At 40.4% G+C, this 17,608-nt stretch overlaps 1 protein-coding gene across 1 annotated transcript in view; it reads left to right on the forward strand.

The window, feature by feature from the left end:
• LOC136863524 (osmotic avoidance abnormal protein 3-like) overlaps positions 1-17,608 on the forward strand; it is a 268,651-nt gene that overhangs the window by 91,760 nt on the left and 159,283 nt on the right. Inside the window, exons 3-5 of the mRNA XM_068225983.1 lie at positions 8,428-8,583; positions 8,813-9,098; positions 12,219-12,473. Of these exons, the coding sequence (XP_068082084.1) occupies positions 8,428-8,583; positions 8,813-9,098; positions 12,219-12,473 (697 nt within the window). The remainder of the gene's footprint in view (positions 1-8,427; positions 8,584-8,812; positions 9,099-12,218; positions 12,474-17,608) is intronic.

The raw sequence follows: 17,608 nt of genomic DNA on the forward strand, positions 1-17,608 counted from the left end.
CTCGGCATTCTGGAAAAGTACTGCAGGGCCTCAATTTAATTATTAGTTCTTCGGCACTATTAACGGAACTGATAACAGATTTTCGATGTCATAAACGGGTTACACGTTATTTGAGATGAGCATCTTAGCTGAGGCATCGTATATAAAAATCCTGCTCCGTCCCTCATGTTAATGATATTCAGACATGAACGCAAATATTCGTACAGCTACTAGGAAACAACCGAGGTATTTATTAGTGGAATTCTCAGTACATAAAAAAACATAAATACTTCTGACGTACATAAAGATCACTTGAATGTAATGATAATATTAATACGTTCTTCATATAAAAGAAAAAATACAGGGTTTTTTTCCTCTCAATACGAGTTTTAGGCCGGACAAAAGTATTCGTAATGGTGGATTCTGCCCCTCAGTACTTGGTGTGCGTACTTCACTTACTCATACCATCTGCACCATCATTCAAGTTGTCTCTGCTCCAATATTATGCATTCCTTCAGAAGCAATGCTTTTAGCTAAGATTTAGTCGAGATGTGTGTCTTCGTACTCTTCCTTCCAGTTCACTCCATACATGCTCAACAGGAATGAGATCGGGTACTGTGCTGGCGTTTTCAGAGCGTAGCATTTATTACAAAGCATCCATCGTCGGGCAATATGTGTGGGATCGTTGCCGTGGTGCAAGTAGTAATCGTTTCCCGAACACTCCTGTTCACACTCCTCTTCACATTTCTCTCAGAATAGGCAAACAAACAAATTTGTCCATAGTTCCCAGGATGAAAACTAGCTCCTCTACACCAGACGCTGCCATACACCCCCGGACCATAATACCATCTCTACAATGCTTCACAGTAGCTTGAAGATTCTGGATGTCAAGAGCAGTATTCGGTCTCCTCCAGCCCAAAACACGACCATCGTTATGAAATAGGTTGAATTTCCGTTCGTCCGAGAAAACAACGCTGTTCCAGGAATCCAGGTTCTTCCTCTACATAAGCTTTTGTGAACTCTAATCTGCTTTTCCCATTCGTCTCGCTCATGCAGAGCTTCTTTCTGGGTGCCCCAGCTCTGTATCCTGCACGATTGATGAGATGCCTTATTCTTCGGGGTGTCACTTCCCTCACTGTTATCAAACATACGCAGATGTCGCACTAGATCAAGGTTTTAAGTTGATTTTTATTATTTGCTTTACGTGCCTAGTTTTTGTGGGCGACATACTCTCCCCTTGTTTATTAGAAAGTTCGTTTCTTTGAATTGCTGAATTCTACTCTGCACAATCGAGCAACTTCTCCAAACGATGTTTTAAATTCCGGAATACGTTTTGGCTGAATTCGTTTGAGTGATAACAGAGTTCGTAAATAATAAATATTTTAAAGTTGGATAGAAGCATGATAAATTACTCTACCAGTGACCCATAAAGGGTGAAAAGTTGTTTTAGGGGCAGCAATTGGAATGGTGACCCATGCCGTGTCACAACAGTTCATATCTACCAGTGGTTTTCTTTTGTAATACATGAAACCAAAAATTCAGTGTAAGAATTCCATACTGCAACAGAAAGAATAGACTAATTATTGTGTGTAGTTCCCGTGCTTTCCTTACCGCGCCAGAAGTTGCTATAACATATCAGTCTGCCAAGCCGTCTGAAAAGCACGCACTAACCGACCCTATGAGACATTTTTCACACCATTCATAACACGGCTGCGTTACTGTCATCGCTCATACCCTAGCCACTTTGATTTTGTTTGACGGGACTGAGACAGGCCACTGAAAGTAACTAGTTTATTCTGGCGCACACTCGCCAGCAAAGTCACTTCTTCATCTTTTACTACCGCTTTTCCCACATCTGTGGGGTCACGGGTGCGAAATGCGTTTCACATGTGGATTTGGCCCTGTTTTACGGCCGGATGCCCTTCCTTACGCCAGTCCTATGTGGAGGGATATTATCACTATTGCGTGTTTCTGTGGTGGTTGGTAGTGTAGTGTTTTGTGTGAATATGAAGAGGAGAGTGTTGGGATGGGCACAAACACCCAGTGCTCACGCCAGAAGTATTAATTAGAAGCGATTCAAATCCCCGACCCAGCCGTGAATCGAACCCTGGACCCTCTAAACCGAAGGCCAGTACGCTGGTCATTCAGCCAACGAGTCGGACTCGCCAGCAAAGGCACTATTACTATTATATTTATTTATTGCGCTTATCTGTGAACTGGATACCAACACCAGTGTACTCAAAGAAACAGTGTCAGAGGCCTTGTTCGATATCGATCGTAAGTCATTGACACTTGTGGTCTAAAGAGACAGGCGTAATTACGTCACTAGCACCGCCAGTCCCGCGGCCTAATGAATTCCTTTACCTTCCACATGTACAGTATTGACAAGTATGTGAGACCCTCACATAGCTAAGATTGTGTCGAGAAGGGTGCTCCATATTATCTCTCTCTAGTTAATTTAGAAAACTTCGACTGCGTTGAACGATAAAAGTGCATGTATTTATGTACAAGCGGGTTTAATACCAACAAACATGAATTCACCAAATGCACAGAGCCAAAATGTTCATTTCGTGCAAAACTCGCAAACCAAATGACCCTTTGGTAGGGATGACTAAAAAACTGAATCACCGAGGAAATTAATATTTTCATTTCAAGATGTATAGTCGCTCGAAAAAAGAATGAGCCTATGGTACTGTATGTTCCACGCGGTCAATATTTTATTAGACTTAATTTCCATTATTATCACGATTTAATTCATGTCCTGTGTAGATACAAAGGCTGTGGATGCCAACAACAAAAATTATATCTTTGCGTTCAGTTGTTTCTGAGAAAAGTGTACCTGTGAGGAGCTTACACAGTGCCATGTGCTCATTCCTTTATAGAGCGACTGTACCTCCTTAATGTAACTTGGTCATATGAGCAATGTTCGTTCAGCCTCACCAGGGTCACTAGTCAGGGTAAAATCCTACAAACAAAGAGGGTTAATAACTTAAGATCACACGAATTATTTTGTTCCCGAACCTAAATTCTTCTTCTTCTACTACTTGTATAACTTTTTCCACATCATGATGCGGTCGGAGGTGCGAACTTGGCCCTGTTTTATAGCAGAATGCCCATCTTGACGCCAACCCAACGTGGAGGGATGTATTCACTGTCACTGTAATACGTTGTTTGTATATGAAGAGGAGTGTATTCGGACAAACACAAATACCCAGTCTCTGAGTAAGATGAATTAACCAGACGTGCTTCAAACCCCCGACCTACCTGGGAATCGAACCAGGACCACTCTGATTCGAAGACCGCGACACTGACCGTTCAGCCAAGGAGCTGGATTATAAGTAATTTATTTTAAATTTATATGTACTAAAAAAATTCCAATGTTATTGGGTACTTCTCTCAAAAATAAATAGGCCCTACTAAACAATATTGATTAGCTCCCACCCTGGTCTGGGATATAACATCATAATTTACCACCTGATTGCTCCGAGTTCGATTCCTGACTTTGCAACGAATTTAGCGCTATTGCCTACCTACAAAATGTGTCCTCCTATTCAATACATAACATAAATCGATCCTTAGATGGAGTAATGAAAGTCGAATGTGTTTCGACTCGTTTGAGCCATCTTCAGTGAAAAAATGTTATTTACATAATAGAAGCTAAAATGAACAAATGAAAAACAAAAGAGACATGACGGAAATAAAAAAAACAATTCGAATATATACACATTTCCATCATTAGATGGAGTAATAATCAACTCGTTTGAGACATCTTCAGTGAAAAAAGTTAGCATTTTTACAATAATTGAAGCTAAAAAGTGTGTATAACCTATGAAGAAAAGAATCAAAACCAATGAGGTAAAACGGAAAGGAACAATAAGTGTTTATAGGAGGTTGTGGACGTCCTAGTCTTCAAATTTTTGCAGTGTGATATAATGTAGGTTAGGTATGTTTTCCTTATTTTAAATAGTCAGGAGGGCAGCGAAAAAATTGAGAAGCTGTGTTAGAGAAGATAACAGATGCGTGGTAAACTGTATATGGCCATAGTGGAAACCGTCAATGAAGTTCCCGTATGAGCCACTTTCAATGGAGGGAGCCGGGCTGAGTGGCTCAGACGGTTGAGGCGCTGGCCTTCTGACCCCAACTTGGCAGGTTCGATCCTGGCTCAGTCCGGTGGTATTTGAAGGTGCTCAAATACGACAGCCTCGTGTCGGTAGATTTACTGGCACGTAAAAGAACTCCTGCGGGACTAAATTCCGGCACCTCGGCGTCTCCGAAAACCGTAAAAGTAGTTAGTGGGACGTAAAGCAAATAGCATTATTATTATTTAATTTATTTTCCGGGTTGAACCGTGTTGTACTTGTACGCATATCACGTACAGTTTGCCGACGTTTCGAATACATAGCAGTATTCATTGTCAAGGCGGGGTATTTCAGTCGCCTTGACAATGAATACTGCAATGTATTCGAAACGTCGGCAAACTGTACGTGATATGCGTACAAGTACAACACGGTTCAACCCGGAAAATAAATTAAATAATTCTTCACACCGTGGAAGCTTCACTTCTAAGCATTATTATTATTAGTTTCAATGGTGGTATCATGTTACGTAAATAGAGGGTGTTAGGTTGTCTAAGACACTTCGTAACTCTATCGTGGACTGCAAGAGAAGCGGGGGGGGGGGGGGGTTGTCTTAATGTGCATTGCAACCTCAAATAGATACGCAGAAATATTGTTATGTGCTCAAGCGACTGCCAGCCCTCTGGAAGCCTCCTTCGGTATTTCCTGGAAGGGATGAGTGAGTCAGGCCGAAAAGCTCCCACCCGGCCTGAAGGTACGTACGGCCTCTCCTTCTATTGTACTTTTCGTCTGGTGTCTCCGTGGATTTCCTGAAAGGCGAAACTAGAACATTCCTACACCAGGCGTACCCCGAAGATACCGGAACTTTACATAAAAAACAGATTCACCGCGAACAGTAGTAGTGTTGTTGGAGAGTGAGTGTCGCGAGACTGTCGTCGTGGTGGAGTTCGGAGTCGTTGTCGTTGTGGAGTGTTGGAGAGACGAGTTGTTATTTCTGAGTAGTAGTTGAATTGGTCTGTAGTATTGTCTCACTGACTGATATATTTACGTCGCACCGACACAGATAGGTCTTACGGCGACGATGGGATAGGGAAGTGCTAGGAGTGAGAAGGGAGCGGCGGTGGCCTTAATTAAGGTACAGCCCTAGCATTTGCCTGGTGTGAAAATGGAGAACCACGGAAAGCCATCTTCAGGGATGCGACTGTGTGGTTCGAGCCCACTATCTCCCGAATGCAGGCTCACAGCAGCGCGCCCCTAACCGCACGGTCAATTCACTCAGTTACTGATGTGTAAAGTAGTTCAGTGCGTGGAGCGGTCATGTGAGCTGATTGTGTAGGTTATCGATCTTGTCTGGAGATGAACGAAGTGTACAGTAAACATAGTCAACAGACGTGTGTTCGAACCTCTATGCACGGATACTACTGTGTAAGGTGAGGGTGGTGCGTACGAAGGGAAGTGAAAGGGAAGGCTTGTCAATCAAGATACGGAAGGATCACCCCATATTTATGGACATAGGAGTAAATACAGTCCTCAAAATAAGTTTTGCATATGCTGGTTTCCTACACTGTTTATTTTGCTATATGCAGTCAGTTGCGCAAAAGCAACAGAAACGCAACAAAATCACGTAGTCGGTAATGTGCGATTTTGAACACAAAACTATCGTTCATAGTGTGGCAGATCACAGCCGTGTACAGCTACATCGATCCCTGATTCATACTCAGCACCAAATAATTTAGCTTGTTTTGGGACGGATTATTCCATTTTTGGATAGCAGCTTCAGTCAGTTGCTGAATGTTAGCAGGAGGATTGTAACGATATTCAAGTGTTCTCTTCAGTTCAACTCAGTTCATATCGGCAGCTTATGCAGCCCACACCATTCGTTGTATGCCACCGTCTCAAGGAACTGGTTGGCCACTCTGGTTGGAAGGGCACGAACATTATCATCCACTTGTGTAAAGCCCTCGTCCACTCTGGCAGTAGATCCTGTAGAGGCGTACGTCGAAGGTACGGCGCTCCAAGATAAAGGGACCGTTCCATCTCTCACCGCACTTTCTCTAAATTCTAATGCTCCTGTTGTGTGAGTGCAAGACTGTGGTGAACTCATCAGAAAAAGGCGTGCACTTCCTCTGTTCCTGATGTCATGGGCTATGAGGTGTTGCCCACCTCACAGGAGTTGCCCTTTGGTGCGTTCCAGAGGAGTTTTTGGCAGAGGTCTTCTTGATATCAGTCCTCAGTCTTGCAGCTCATTTCACACTGTCTAATCTGTTACATTTACTTCTGTGTCTCGCCGAAGATTCTGGCGTAAAGAGGTGGCAATAGCAGTGAGCCTACGACGTGCTGAAAGCAACGGAAACTGATCCTCCCTGTGAATTGTTTTACGTGGGGTTCCTGTCCGCTGTTGATCAGCTACAGTTTATGTCTCTCTGGACATTGTCGAAACTCTGGAGACACCACTCTGGCTCTCGACATACACTTGTTGCCATCCTTCTTGCAGCAATGTCACAATTCGAGCGCGATTAGCAGCAGAAATGGGTAGTCTTGCCATGTTTAACGAACACCACTGACCTTACAAGTGGTCATGTTAAACTGACCGACACAACAAATGCCTCCTATTGGACAAATATCGAGCTTGATCTGGATTTAGCGTCACTGTGTGTCATAGGCAATGACTTAAATTGCATTGTATAATCACGTTTGAGGTACAGTGACATATACCGCGCAAAACTTTCCTCAAGCACTGTGTTAGTTCGAACAGAAGTTTTCACTTCGGTGGAAATATTTATTTAAATACTAGTAAGAATTTACTGCAAAATTGCCTTCTGGGGTTCAAATGGCCGTGAAGCAAAGCTAGAGTGCCTAACATTGCGTGTTGCACAGACACACTCACCTCTGTACCAAGTACCTGACTCCATATCGTAGATTTCATACTTCCACTGCAATAATCAGGAAATTCTCCTGCGTAGCTTCGTCCCTTTATCTCAGAATATTAAACTATATTTTGAAACTTTTAAGAAGAACTGACTACCGTAGCAGTGCAGAGAATAGCACACCCTATATATTAAGAATAGCGTTTTACAAATATATCCAAAATGTTTGCTGAGATATAGTGCGGAAATGGATACTGTTTCTATAAACTGACCGCCTACAGCTTAGAGTTGAGTAAGTAGTTCAAACTGCAGATTCCACTCCAAGCATAATTAAATATGCCCAAAGAGGGTCTAGACTTCTGTCATATGACGGTGTGGGGAACTTTTAAGAAGCATTCATTGCTAAAATGAAACTATCTCCATAGAATACACGAAGAAAGTATATTTAAATATTCGACAAAATGATGCCACAGAAAAGGAAATAGAATTATATTAATGAAATAGTTATTAAGTAAATTGGATTAGTTGCATCTGTTCGCCTTATATCCAGGCAATACACGCACCTGCTGCAAACGTCAGTGACGGAAATTGTGGAGTGATAAGGATAGCGGTTAGTGCATATTTCTGATCTGTTTGAAGAAAACTTGTCTTGCCATCACACTTCAGATGTCTGCAGCTTTAACAATCAATGTTGTTAATATATAATAACAAAGTCCTCAGAATGAGTGCAATCGCATTCACTAATCAGGAGATCAATGAAATCGTCAAACTTCCTAAACAGAAAATGAACGTTTCAAACGATACCCACTACGTAGTCGTGGGTTTACAAGGCTGGAGCGAGGGATGAACTTTAAAAAGTTAGACACAACAAGTGCATGAAGTTCTCACCATATCTCATTTATTAACTACTTGGTCAGTGAATATATTCCATGAAATCCATTGGGATTGTTGATCTACTGGCCAGGGTGAGTAATACTTCCTCTATTAATAATTTTGTCCGATTTTCGAGTCGATAGCAGCAGGCGGTGAATGCATTGGAATACGGAATAACAAAAGAGATATAAACAATATAAACAATAGGTTTACCGAGGGAAATAACTTAGACTTACAATAAACTGGGAGAGGGGAGTTCTTTCTATCTGAACGTATAGAAAATACTGTATCTGATAGTTTAAAATTCTATTTTCATTTATCTCTCCTTCATCTTAACCACTTTCGTACTTTACGAACAGTCATTATTCCACCACGTCATCATCATCATCATAATTATCATGTCATCAGTGATTTTGTTGATATAATCGTAACCTAATACATGGACTGTTGGGAATTAAATCTGAACAAAATTACTGGTGGTTGATTTTTACAATACCTAGGTCCAATACCACTACTCTTACCCATTCGTAAAGGAAATCTTGTGATTTATCCAGACAGTATCTTAGACAGTATTTTAGAAATTTTGCTCAAGTAAAGAGAGTATCATTTGACGATGATCTTCTCTCTTTCAGTGTGTAGTGTTTATGAACCAGCAGCAGTCAAGCTGCATCATCATCAACCCGTCAGATAGCGCAGCGCCCCCCAAGACCTTCACATTCGATGGAGTGTACGACGACAGTTCGACGACGGAGCAAATCTACAATGACATTGCTTACCCTCTGGTCGAGGTAGGAGTTTGTGTGTTTTGTTTAGTTCAGTCAGCACAACAACGCAGTTTAACTTATAACGATTGTGATATGATGTCATGGAAGACATTCCTTAAAAAAGCGACCAAATGAACTGCAGCTCTTTGTGCACACACTCACTAGAACTAAGATAATATTCTGTTTGTTGTATCTGGAAAGTTTTAATGTTACTCAGTAAGTCACTTATCTAGATGTATGGTTGTCCTCAAAGGGAGTCCTGGAGGGCTACAACAGCACCGTCTTTGCTTACGGACAAACAGGCTGTGGCAAAAGCTTCACTATGCAGGGCGTCCGTGATCCCGCTTCGCAAAGGGGAGTCATTCCTCGAGCGTTCGAACACATCTTTGAGGCAGTCTCTGTGGCTGAAGGCACGAAGTACCTGGTCCTTGCTTCCTATCTCGAGATTTATAATGAGGAGATTCGAGACCTACTTGGGAATGATGTCAAGAAGAAACTTGACCTCAAAGAGCATGCGGAGAAGGGTCTATATGTTCAAGGTAAGTTAGTCTTTATCTGTGCTATTAAATCATCTTTATGTGAATGGTCATGGCTTAAACTTTGCTTAGCGCTTACTCACTGACCCTTGGTTTCAAACTCTACGCCGCTTCATTAGAAACTGTTTTACAGTGATCCCACTTTTTGTATTTGTCGTAGGATTAAAGAATGGAATATAACTAGAGTAAGGAAAGGTGCAACGACTGGAGGAACCTCATATCACGGGCCTAGAAAGGGGATAATTTCTTTCAAGGAGGATTTTTTAAACGTAGCAGCCTTTCCTGTGCAGTTTTCATTTACGACTTGTTTGGGTTTTTCTCATTTCCTTTGTGCAGCACTGTTCCAACCGCTTTCAAATTTTCTTTCGATGATAGAAAATGTATGAAGTTGGAATTGAATCGATTTTCCTGGAGAAGGGAGTGTTCCAACCATTCCACTGTTTTTCATATACATAGCATTTGGAGATTATGCAGCTGCGGGACTCATCGTGTGCATGCCGTTAGAGCTGGCTTATGTATCAGACGTCCGGCAGTATAATGAAGGTTCAGCCTACTTGCCAGGGATTTCACTGCCTGACGAAAACATTGGGTATGAGTGCTAACTCGCTGTTCATCTCCATTAATCAACACAACGATACTTTTTCATGGAATTGGTGAGGCTAAATGGCCGGCTTAGTCCCCTTGACATTTTTACCTCTGGGGCCATATCAAGAGTTTCATGCACACAGGTGAAATCGACACCGAGGAAGAGGTCGAGTTCTGGTGACAAAACATTCTTTGCAGTAGAATACATATGAACGACATCACAAATGTTTGAGTGTGGATGCGTCGCTGTGAGGTATACCTTCGAGCAAATGATCGAACTGCTACAGTAGAAAGTAATACTGACAGTCACCTATTTCAACTAGTAATGTTGCCCTGTGCTTATGCCATGGTTGTCTTCGTAACGATCAATGTTACAGTCGCCCTGTGTCAGAGACTTAATGCGAATTAGAAAATACTGTTCTTTTCAGGTACGCACTGTAAATCCGACATAGTTAATGTTCCAAACCCATTCCTCATGCATCCATCCCGCTTTCGGCGCATCTCTTACACTCTGTATACAGAACAAAGGCACACAAAAATAGTATACGTTATTTTGCTCGTTATTAGAAAAAGAGAACTTGGCACGAGAATGTTATATATTGATAACGATGCAACCACAACAAAAGAAGGAAAATACCACTCACGACGGCGAGTTAAGAATACCACTCCATTACAGTAGCAACATCAAAGCCCTCGGAGATGAACGCAATCCGCCCACACAAGAGAATAAATGAGTACACAGTGATGACACTAATTCACGTGGCTTTTCGTTGAATCGTATAAATCAGTAAATGTCCAGTATGGGAAAACAGCAGTGTGCTTTATAAATGTCACAAGGTAAGGTCGTAGTGGCAGCACAAGTTCGAGATGTATTTACAAAACATACCTTCATATTTCTGATTAGTATTAATGAAGACTGACATATACGTCCGCAGTAAGATAACACCGACCATAATATAATAGTATGTGTTAAGTACGCTAGCTCTGATCAGTCGTAGGCCAAGAATTAGAGGGGACATGATAGCCGAGTGGCACCGTCACTAGCTTATCATAAAGACCGCCTTGTTTCACATCCCGACCAGTCCATGTGGAAGTTTTACATAAAAAAATTACATCCTTTGAAAAAACGATTAATTTTGTTTTGAGAATATAAAAAACTGCCATAGTCTTCCATCTTGATACATATATATTTTGTTTTTTACATGTGTCTAACATATCAACAATGAAGCAATAACATTTCTCGAATAAAAACAGCATTTCTCTAACATCCTCATTATTCGAATTCCACGTAAAAGTTGAGGTCCTGTGGTTGCGATCATGATATGAACAGTCCTTCGTCCCTCCCTCGCTGTCTTCCTCTGTTCATTCATGCAATCATTCATTTCTCACTTCCTTATTTATTTATTTCCTTCCTCCCTCCATTCCTTCATTTCTTATTTATTTGTTTTATTATTTATTTATTTCTTCCCTTACTTCCTCCAATCTTTCTGTCTGTCTCTCTTTCTTTCTTTCTTTCTTTCTTTCTTTCTCCCTTCCATCTCTCCTTCTTACCTTCCTTCCTCCATCCATCCATCCATCCATCCATCCATCCATCCATCCATCCATCCATCCATCCATCCATCCATCCATCCATCCATCCATCCATCCATCCCTTCCTTCCTTCCTTCCTTCTAAACACCTGGACAATGGCAGTATGAAAGACCTATCACCTACTTATATTAGAAAAGGGTAATGCAGTTCTCAAGGATTAAGGTACCATTTAATTGATAAAACCCATAAATTTATCACGAACTCGAAAGATAACATATTATTTGAATTTCTGAAATATTCTGAAGAAAGTCAGAAACAGAGTTTTAATATACTTAGGACCGGGCGAGTTGGCCGTGCGCGTAGAGGCGCGCGGCTGTGAGCTTGCATCCGGGAGATAGTAGGTTCGAATCCCACTATCGGCAGCCCTGAAAATGGTTTTCCGTGGTTTCCCATTTTCACACCAGGCAAATGCTGGGGCTGTACCTTAATTAAGGCCACGGCCGCTTCCTTCCAACTCCTAGGCCTTTCCTATCCCATCGTCGCCATAAGACCTATCTGTGTCGGCGCGACGTAAAGCCCCTAGCAAAAAAAAAAATATACTTAGGAACGAAAATATGTTTCCTATTTTACGATTGTAGGGGAAAGATGCGCAGCTCACCGCAATTCGTGCTCCTGCTATAGAGTAGTCCCATTGTCGGTTGGAATACATACACTTTGAATGTCAGTCGCAGTGACTGTATGAACGGTGCACGTACTGAATGAGGTACGGAACCTAACCTTCAATATTTTCTACTATCACTGTGGATAGGTTCGTGTTGCTGTTTACTGCTTTACGACCAGCTGCGTGTTTTGTGTCGGGGTGATAACGTATAGACACTTACTTTCTTGCTTGTTTGCTTATATATGTCGTTAGAGATTGATTTAAATTGACAACAGATATCAATAAGTATTACGACGTGAATGATTTAAATTGCAGAACAACTCATATGTTTTGCATGGTGTTCCCAGACCTGTCGCTACACCCCGTTCAGAACGTGGCGGACTGCGAGGCTCTGATGGAGCGCGGCTGGCGGAATCGAGCCACTGGGGCTACCCTCATGAACAGCGACTCGTCACGATCACACTCTATCTTCAGCATCAACCTGGAGATGATGCCGCTCAGTGTGCTACAAGAAGATCCCTTCTGTCGGAAAGGAGAGCACATTCGTCGGGGCAAGTTGAACCTCGTGGACTTGGCTGGCAGCGAACGTCAGGCGAAGACCGGTAAGTAGATTTGATCAGTTTTATTGACGCTAATATACACTCAGTTCACTTATAAACTTTAGAATAAGTACGTATGATTGCAATTTGAACATTTCTGAAAACATTTTTAAAATGTAAATATATTTCATTTGGCTGGAGAAACATGCACTTTTACACTTCTCGCTGTTCTATATTTCCCTACAATCCTAGAATTCACATTGCAATGAAAAATAACACTTACAACTTTCTGCCCCAATATATAAAGTGTTTAACATAACCTTAATCAAAGACGAACTAATGAGGCAACTTACTATATAAAAGGGATCTTTAAGAGTCAGTTGTTAACCAACCGGCGAGGTGAACGGACGTGAGCTAAGAGTGCGTGCGTGTGAATGACAGAAATATGAGAGTATCTATCGAACAATACCGCTGCGCTATAGGAAGATGGCATTGCAGTATATCCAAGATGTTAACAGACCCTTTAAATAGCTCAAATGGTAGTGGTGGTTCTTTTAGTGATTGCTGGCGTTGAAATGAACCCTGGCCCTAGACTATATTGGGAGGACATTGAAAAGCTAAAGGAGGTAACAAGTATGTGTGCCAGGCAGACAAGATCAAGGAAATATTATTAGATCAAAGTAAAGAATTAACAGGTATGGAAAGCTGTCTACAATCGGAGCTGAGTGACATAACTTGACTCAAAATAAGTCCTATCTAGAGGAAATTTTGAATCGAATACTGGACATAGAAGAAAGGGTTAAGAAACTTGAATTAAAGAATCAGGGAGGATATGAAGAGAAATTTAGTACCACATGAACTGGAAGGCACTAATAAGGAACATGTCAATTAGATGAATAACAAAGTAACCTCGCTGTTCAGGGAGAATGTGAAAGTGGACTGAAGTGAGGGCAACATTGACAAAGTTTTTAGAAGAAGAAATACTACGGGAAGCAGACCTGTGAAACTATGTATGCTGTCGAGTCTAAAGGCGTGCAGTGTTTTAGAAAAATGCAAAGAACTTGAAAGGGACTAAACAATGAATCAGGGAGGAACTGGATTCAGAAGCGTTGGAACACATAAGAACGCTACGTTTTCACATAGGTAAATCACATAGTTTAGGTCTCAAAGCATTTATCCGTGGAAATAGACTAAAACAATAGCAGGATATTCTTGGAACAGATCTCGTCCGCCAAGCAACTAAAAGAAATGGAAGGACGCTCTGATGTGTCAGCAGTTAGTGGAAAGATCAGTTCCTTGGCCTCTGATGACCAACCAGAAAGCTGAAGTACACGGAAATCGGAGCGTTGACATGCGTGGAGCTTCGATCTCGCAACATCTTCAGTCCAGAGCTGTGGAAGCAGAAGAGGAAACAGTTTTCCGAACTGAACAACACAGCGAGGAAAGAAGGATACAAACACAAGGTGTCATTAAATTTGAAAGACATTTGTGGTAAAAACGGCAGGAGGAGCCCAAGTAAAGACAGGAATATAGAAGATGACATAATTAGCTCCCCAGGTGGACATTTCGTAAAACTAGAAAAAACATGAGTCACTTGTAGTAGAACAGTGAGTACCGCGGATATTCCGACAAGTAAATAAGTAGCATGGAACATAGGCTGTGCAAATATAGCAGGTGTGTTGAATAAGCTGAGAAATGATGAGGTGAGGGAATTAACGTCCGAATATGAGATTACGGGAATGATTGAAACATTACTTCCAGTAGGATGCAAACTACAGATAACGGTTTCTAACATCGAGAGTAAAACAAAACAGAGGAGAATATGTAAAGGTCGTTATCCGAAGGAGTATCTGTGTTTGTAAAGGAACCACTATGGAAACAGGTAAAAATAAATGGAATCGGCTCTCGATGAAGCAGCCTGGGTGAGAATACAGTAATTAGGAGGGTAGAGAGAGAGAGAATTAATTATAGGATTTTGCTACAACTATCCAGAATGATCACCCTTTGCGAAGAAAATAATCTTTGTTGGCCTCATTGGAGAAATAAATAAGATCAAATTAAAGAATAAAGAAGCGGGAATAATTATAATTGGATGAATTTTAATGCAAGTGTGGATGAGAAAAGTCCGGTGTATAACATAGAAATAGACGAGATATTAACAGAGGTAAGGAGAAGACAATACAAAGAATGGAGAGAAACTATTAGAAATGTGCAGTAGAGGAACTATACATACCAAATGTTTGGTGGTCGGGGTGTGAAACAGGGGATTGAACTTATATTATCGATTCAGGAGGGAGAACTACAGATCTAGCTTCTAGAGGGGAGCTGAATTATATTGAAGACATAAGGATAAAGATCTGGGCGTCATCACATCATTTTCCAGTTGATATCAAGTTGCAGAGAAGTGAAAAAAGATCAAAGGAAAAAAACAGCAGGTCACTAATGTACATAAGCAGTTGTTAAGGTATAGATGGAGAGATGCACTTATAGACAAATTTAGGGATTATTTTAGAGGGGAAATGTCTGAAATTTTGAAGATGGATATTGAAAATACAATAAAGCATTGTAACATTGATGAAGCAATAAAAAAAGGTGTTAATAGCTGGCAGTAAAATGGTTATAAGAAAGAGAAGGGAAAATAATCCAATTTTTTTGATATAACGATGAACGTAAAGGAAAGAAATCAGAAATTACAAGGGGACTAAAAGCATCCAGAAGTGAGGGATTTCCGGAGTTAAGGATATAATTATTTAGGAGAAAGAGGGGGCTTAAATATTACTAAGTGAAAACAGAAAGTATTGGCAAGCCAAAGAGGTAGAATTATTAAACAGGTATTGGAAAGAAAATGAAAGCAGGAAAATGTGGAATAGATAAAACAAAATTTGTAAAGAAAATAAGAATAATAACCAAGTAAGCGTAAGCAATGATAAATGGATAGAATATTTCAAGGGATTATTAAGGGGGACATGATAAATGGAACGGGAATAAAAATAAGGATGGTCTACCTAGACATATGGAGAACACTCTACCCTTATTAGATGACCCAATAATTACGGATGAGGTATTGAAGGCAGTGAAGAAAATAAGGGGAAAATCCGGTGCTTTTAGTGGAATTACTTAAGAATTTTGGAAAGAACTAGGTAATAACAGTCATTCGGTGGGAATAACAACTAAAATGTTTTTGTTGCTAGTTGCTTTACGTCGCACCGACACATATAGGTCTTATGGCGACGATGGAACAGGAAGGGGCTAGGAGTGGGAAGGAAGCGGCCGAGGCCTTATCCCCAGCATTTGCCTGGTGTGAAAATGGGAAACCACGGAAAACCATATTCAGGGCTGCCGACAGTGGGGTTCGAACCCACTAACTCCCGAATACTGGATACTAGCCGCACTTAAGCGACTGCAGCTATCGAGCTCGGTACTAAAATGTTTAACATAAGTTTTGATCGTAGGAATATCCCAAGATTTTGTCAAGAAAGAGTATTTGAAGGTGCTCAAATACGGAAGCCTCTTGTCGGTAGATTTACTGGCACGTAAAGGAACTCCTGCTGGGCAAAATTCTGGCACCTCGGCATCTCCAAAAATTGTGGAAGTATTCAGTGGGACGTAAAATGAATAACATTATTCTTCTTTACGATGAGGCCTGCTAGGTCAATTCATCCTTCCTTGTTGCTTCCTCTTCCCTTCTTTCCAGTATTCCTTTATCATTGCACTGCCCTCAGACCACTTTGGGCCAGGTTTCCCTTTCATTCATTGTAATCCTTCAGTTCTGAAAACATTATATTTTAAAAATTTTATTTCTCTCTAAATCTTTCTCGACCTCTTGTATCCAGCTCGTTGTTGACTTTTTCTCCCAAAGGCACTTGAGTATCTGTTTTGTCATTCTGATATCATCCATTCTATAGATATGTCCAATAAATAGCAATCTCGTTTTCCTTATTGTTTCTGTTATATTTTCCATGTTCTGGTTTATTTCTATATTATTTCTTAATTTCCATTATTCTGTTGTTTTCATTGCACCTAATATTTTTCTCATGATTCTTCTTTCTAGTACCTGCAGTTTATCAAAACTAGATGTACTCTTGCATAAAGACACTCTCGTTTCACCACGGCATTGTAGTGCCTTATTTTATGATTTTAGGTAAATATTTCATGTTATAATTTGTCTAAACCCTTTTCTTGAATTATTCTTCCCAGGTATTTGAATTCCTTTACTTTCTCTATTCGACCAATATGCCCCGTCAAAAATTTGGGAGCGGTTTTTTATGTTTGTAATAAATTTGGTTTCTTCGAAACCTGTTTTGCTGGCTATTTCATCCAAGAGGCTGATTTGTGTTGTTGCATCTGTCAGGCTCTTTGAAATCGTCCAAATCGTCTAAACATGCCAGGCAATTAATTTTCAACACTTATGTTTTCTCCGGCCAAAGTTATTTGCAAAATTTTATGTTGTTTTAATATTCTTACAATTTTCTCTACGATACAGTTGAACAGAATTGGCGAAAAGGCTTGCCGTAGATCTGTAATTATCGTATTAGGTTTTGTTATATCGCCCATAAAATTTACTTTTAAAACTGTCTCTGAGTGTTTCCCGTAATAGGTTTTCTAATTTAGATTTCACTCCAAATTCCCGTATTGTTTTACCTAAGGTTTTTCAATGAACAGAATCAAAGGCCTTTTTAAAACCCACAAATATCACTACTATTACCTTGGGTTCAGTATTCTATGACGAATTATTGGCTATAATTTAAAAAAATTCTGACCAAGATCTACCTACTTTCTCGAAATCCACCCTGAAATTCACCTAATTGCTTATCAAGTGTTGTTTCTATTCTGTTGAGCAAAATTTTCGAGAGTACCTTGTGAACGATTTGCAGCAGGTATAATCCTCTATAGTTATCAACATTTTGCTTGTCACATTTTTTATGCAGTGACTGTATGAGAGACATTTTCCATTCTTCCGGAATCTTCTCATTTCTCCAAATATCTTGAAAGATTAACTGTATCTCTTAAATGATTTTTGGTTGAGACCATTTCAGATGTTTAACTGTTATAAGAGTCCTCTCCTCTAGCCTTTTTATTGCTTAGGCTGTTAATTATTTCTTTAACAGAGGGTGGCATATCTTCTTCTATATTTTCATTTATTTCTGGGAATTACAACTTATGGCTTGGTTGAGGGCAGATTTTATTATTATTATTAT

Source organism: Anabrus simplex, chromosome 2 (assembly GCF_040414725.1).
Source record: "Anabrus simplex isolate iqAnaSimp1 chromosome 2, ASM4041472v1, whole genome shotgun sequence".
In the NCBI taxonomy this organism is placed as follows: domain Eukaryota; kingdom Metazoa; phylum Arthropoda; class Insecta; order Orthoptera; family Tettigoniidae; genus Anabrus; species Anabrus simplex.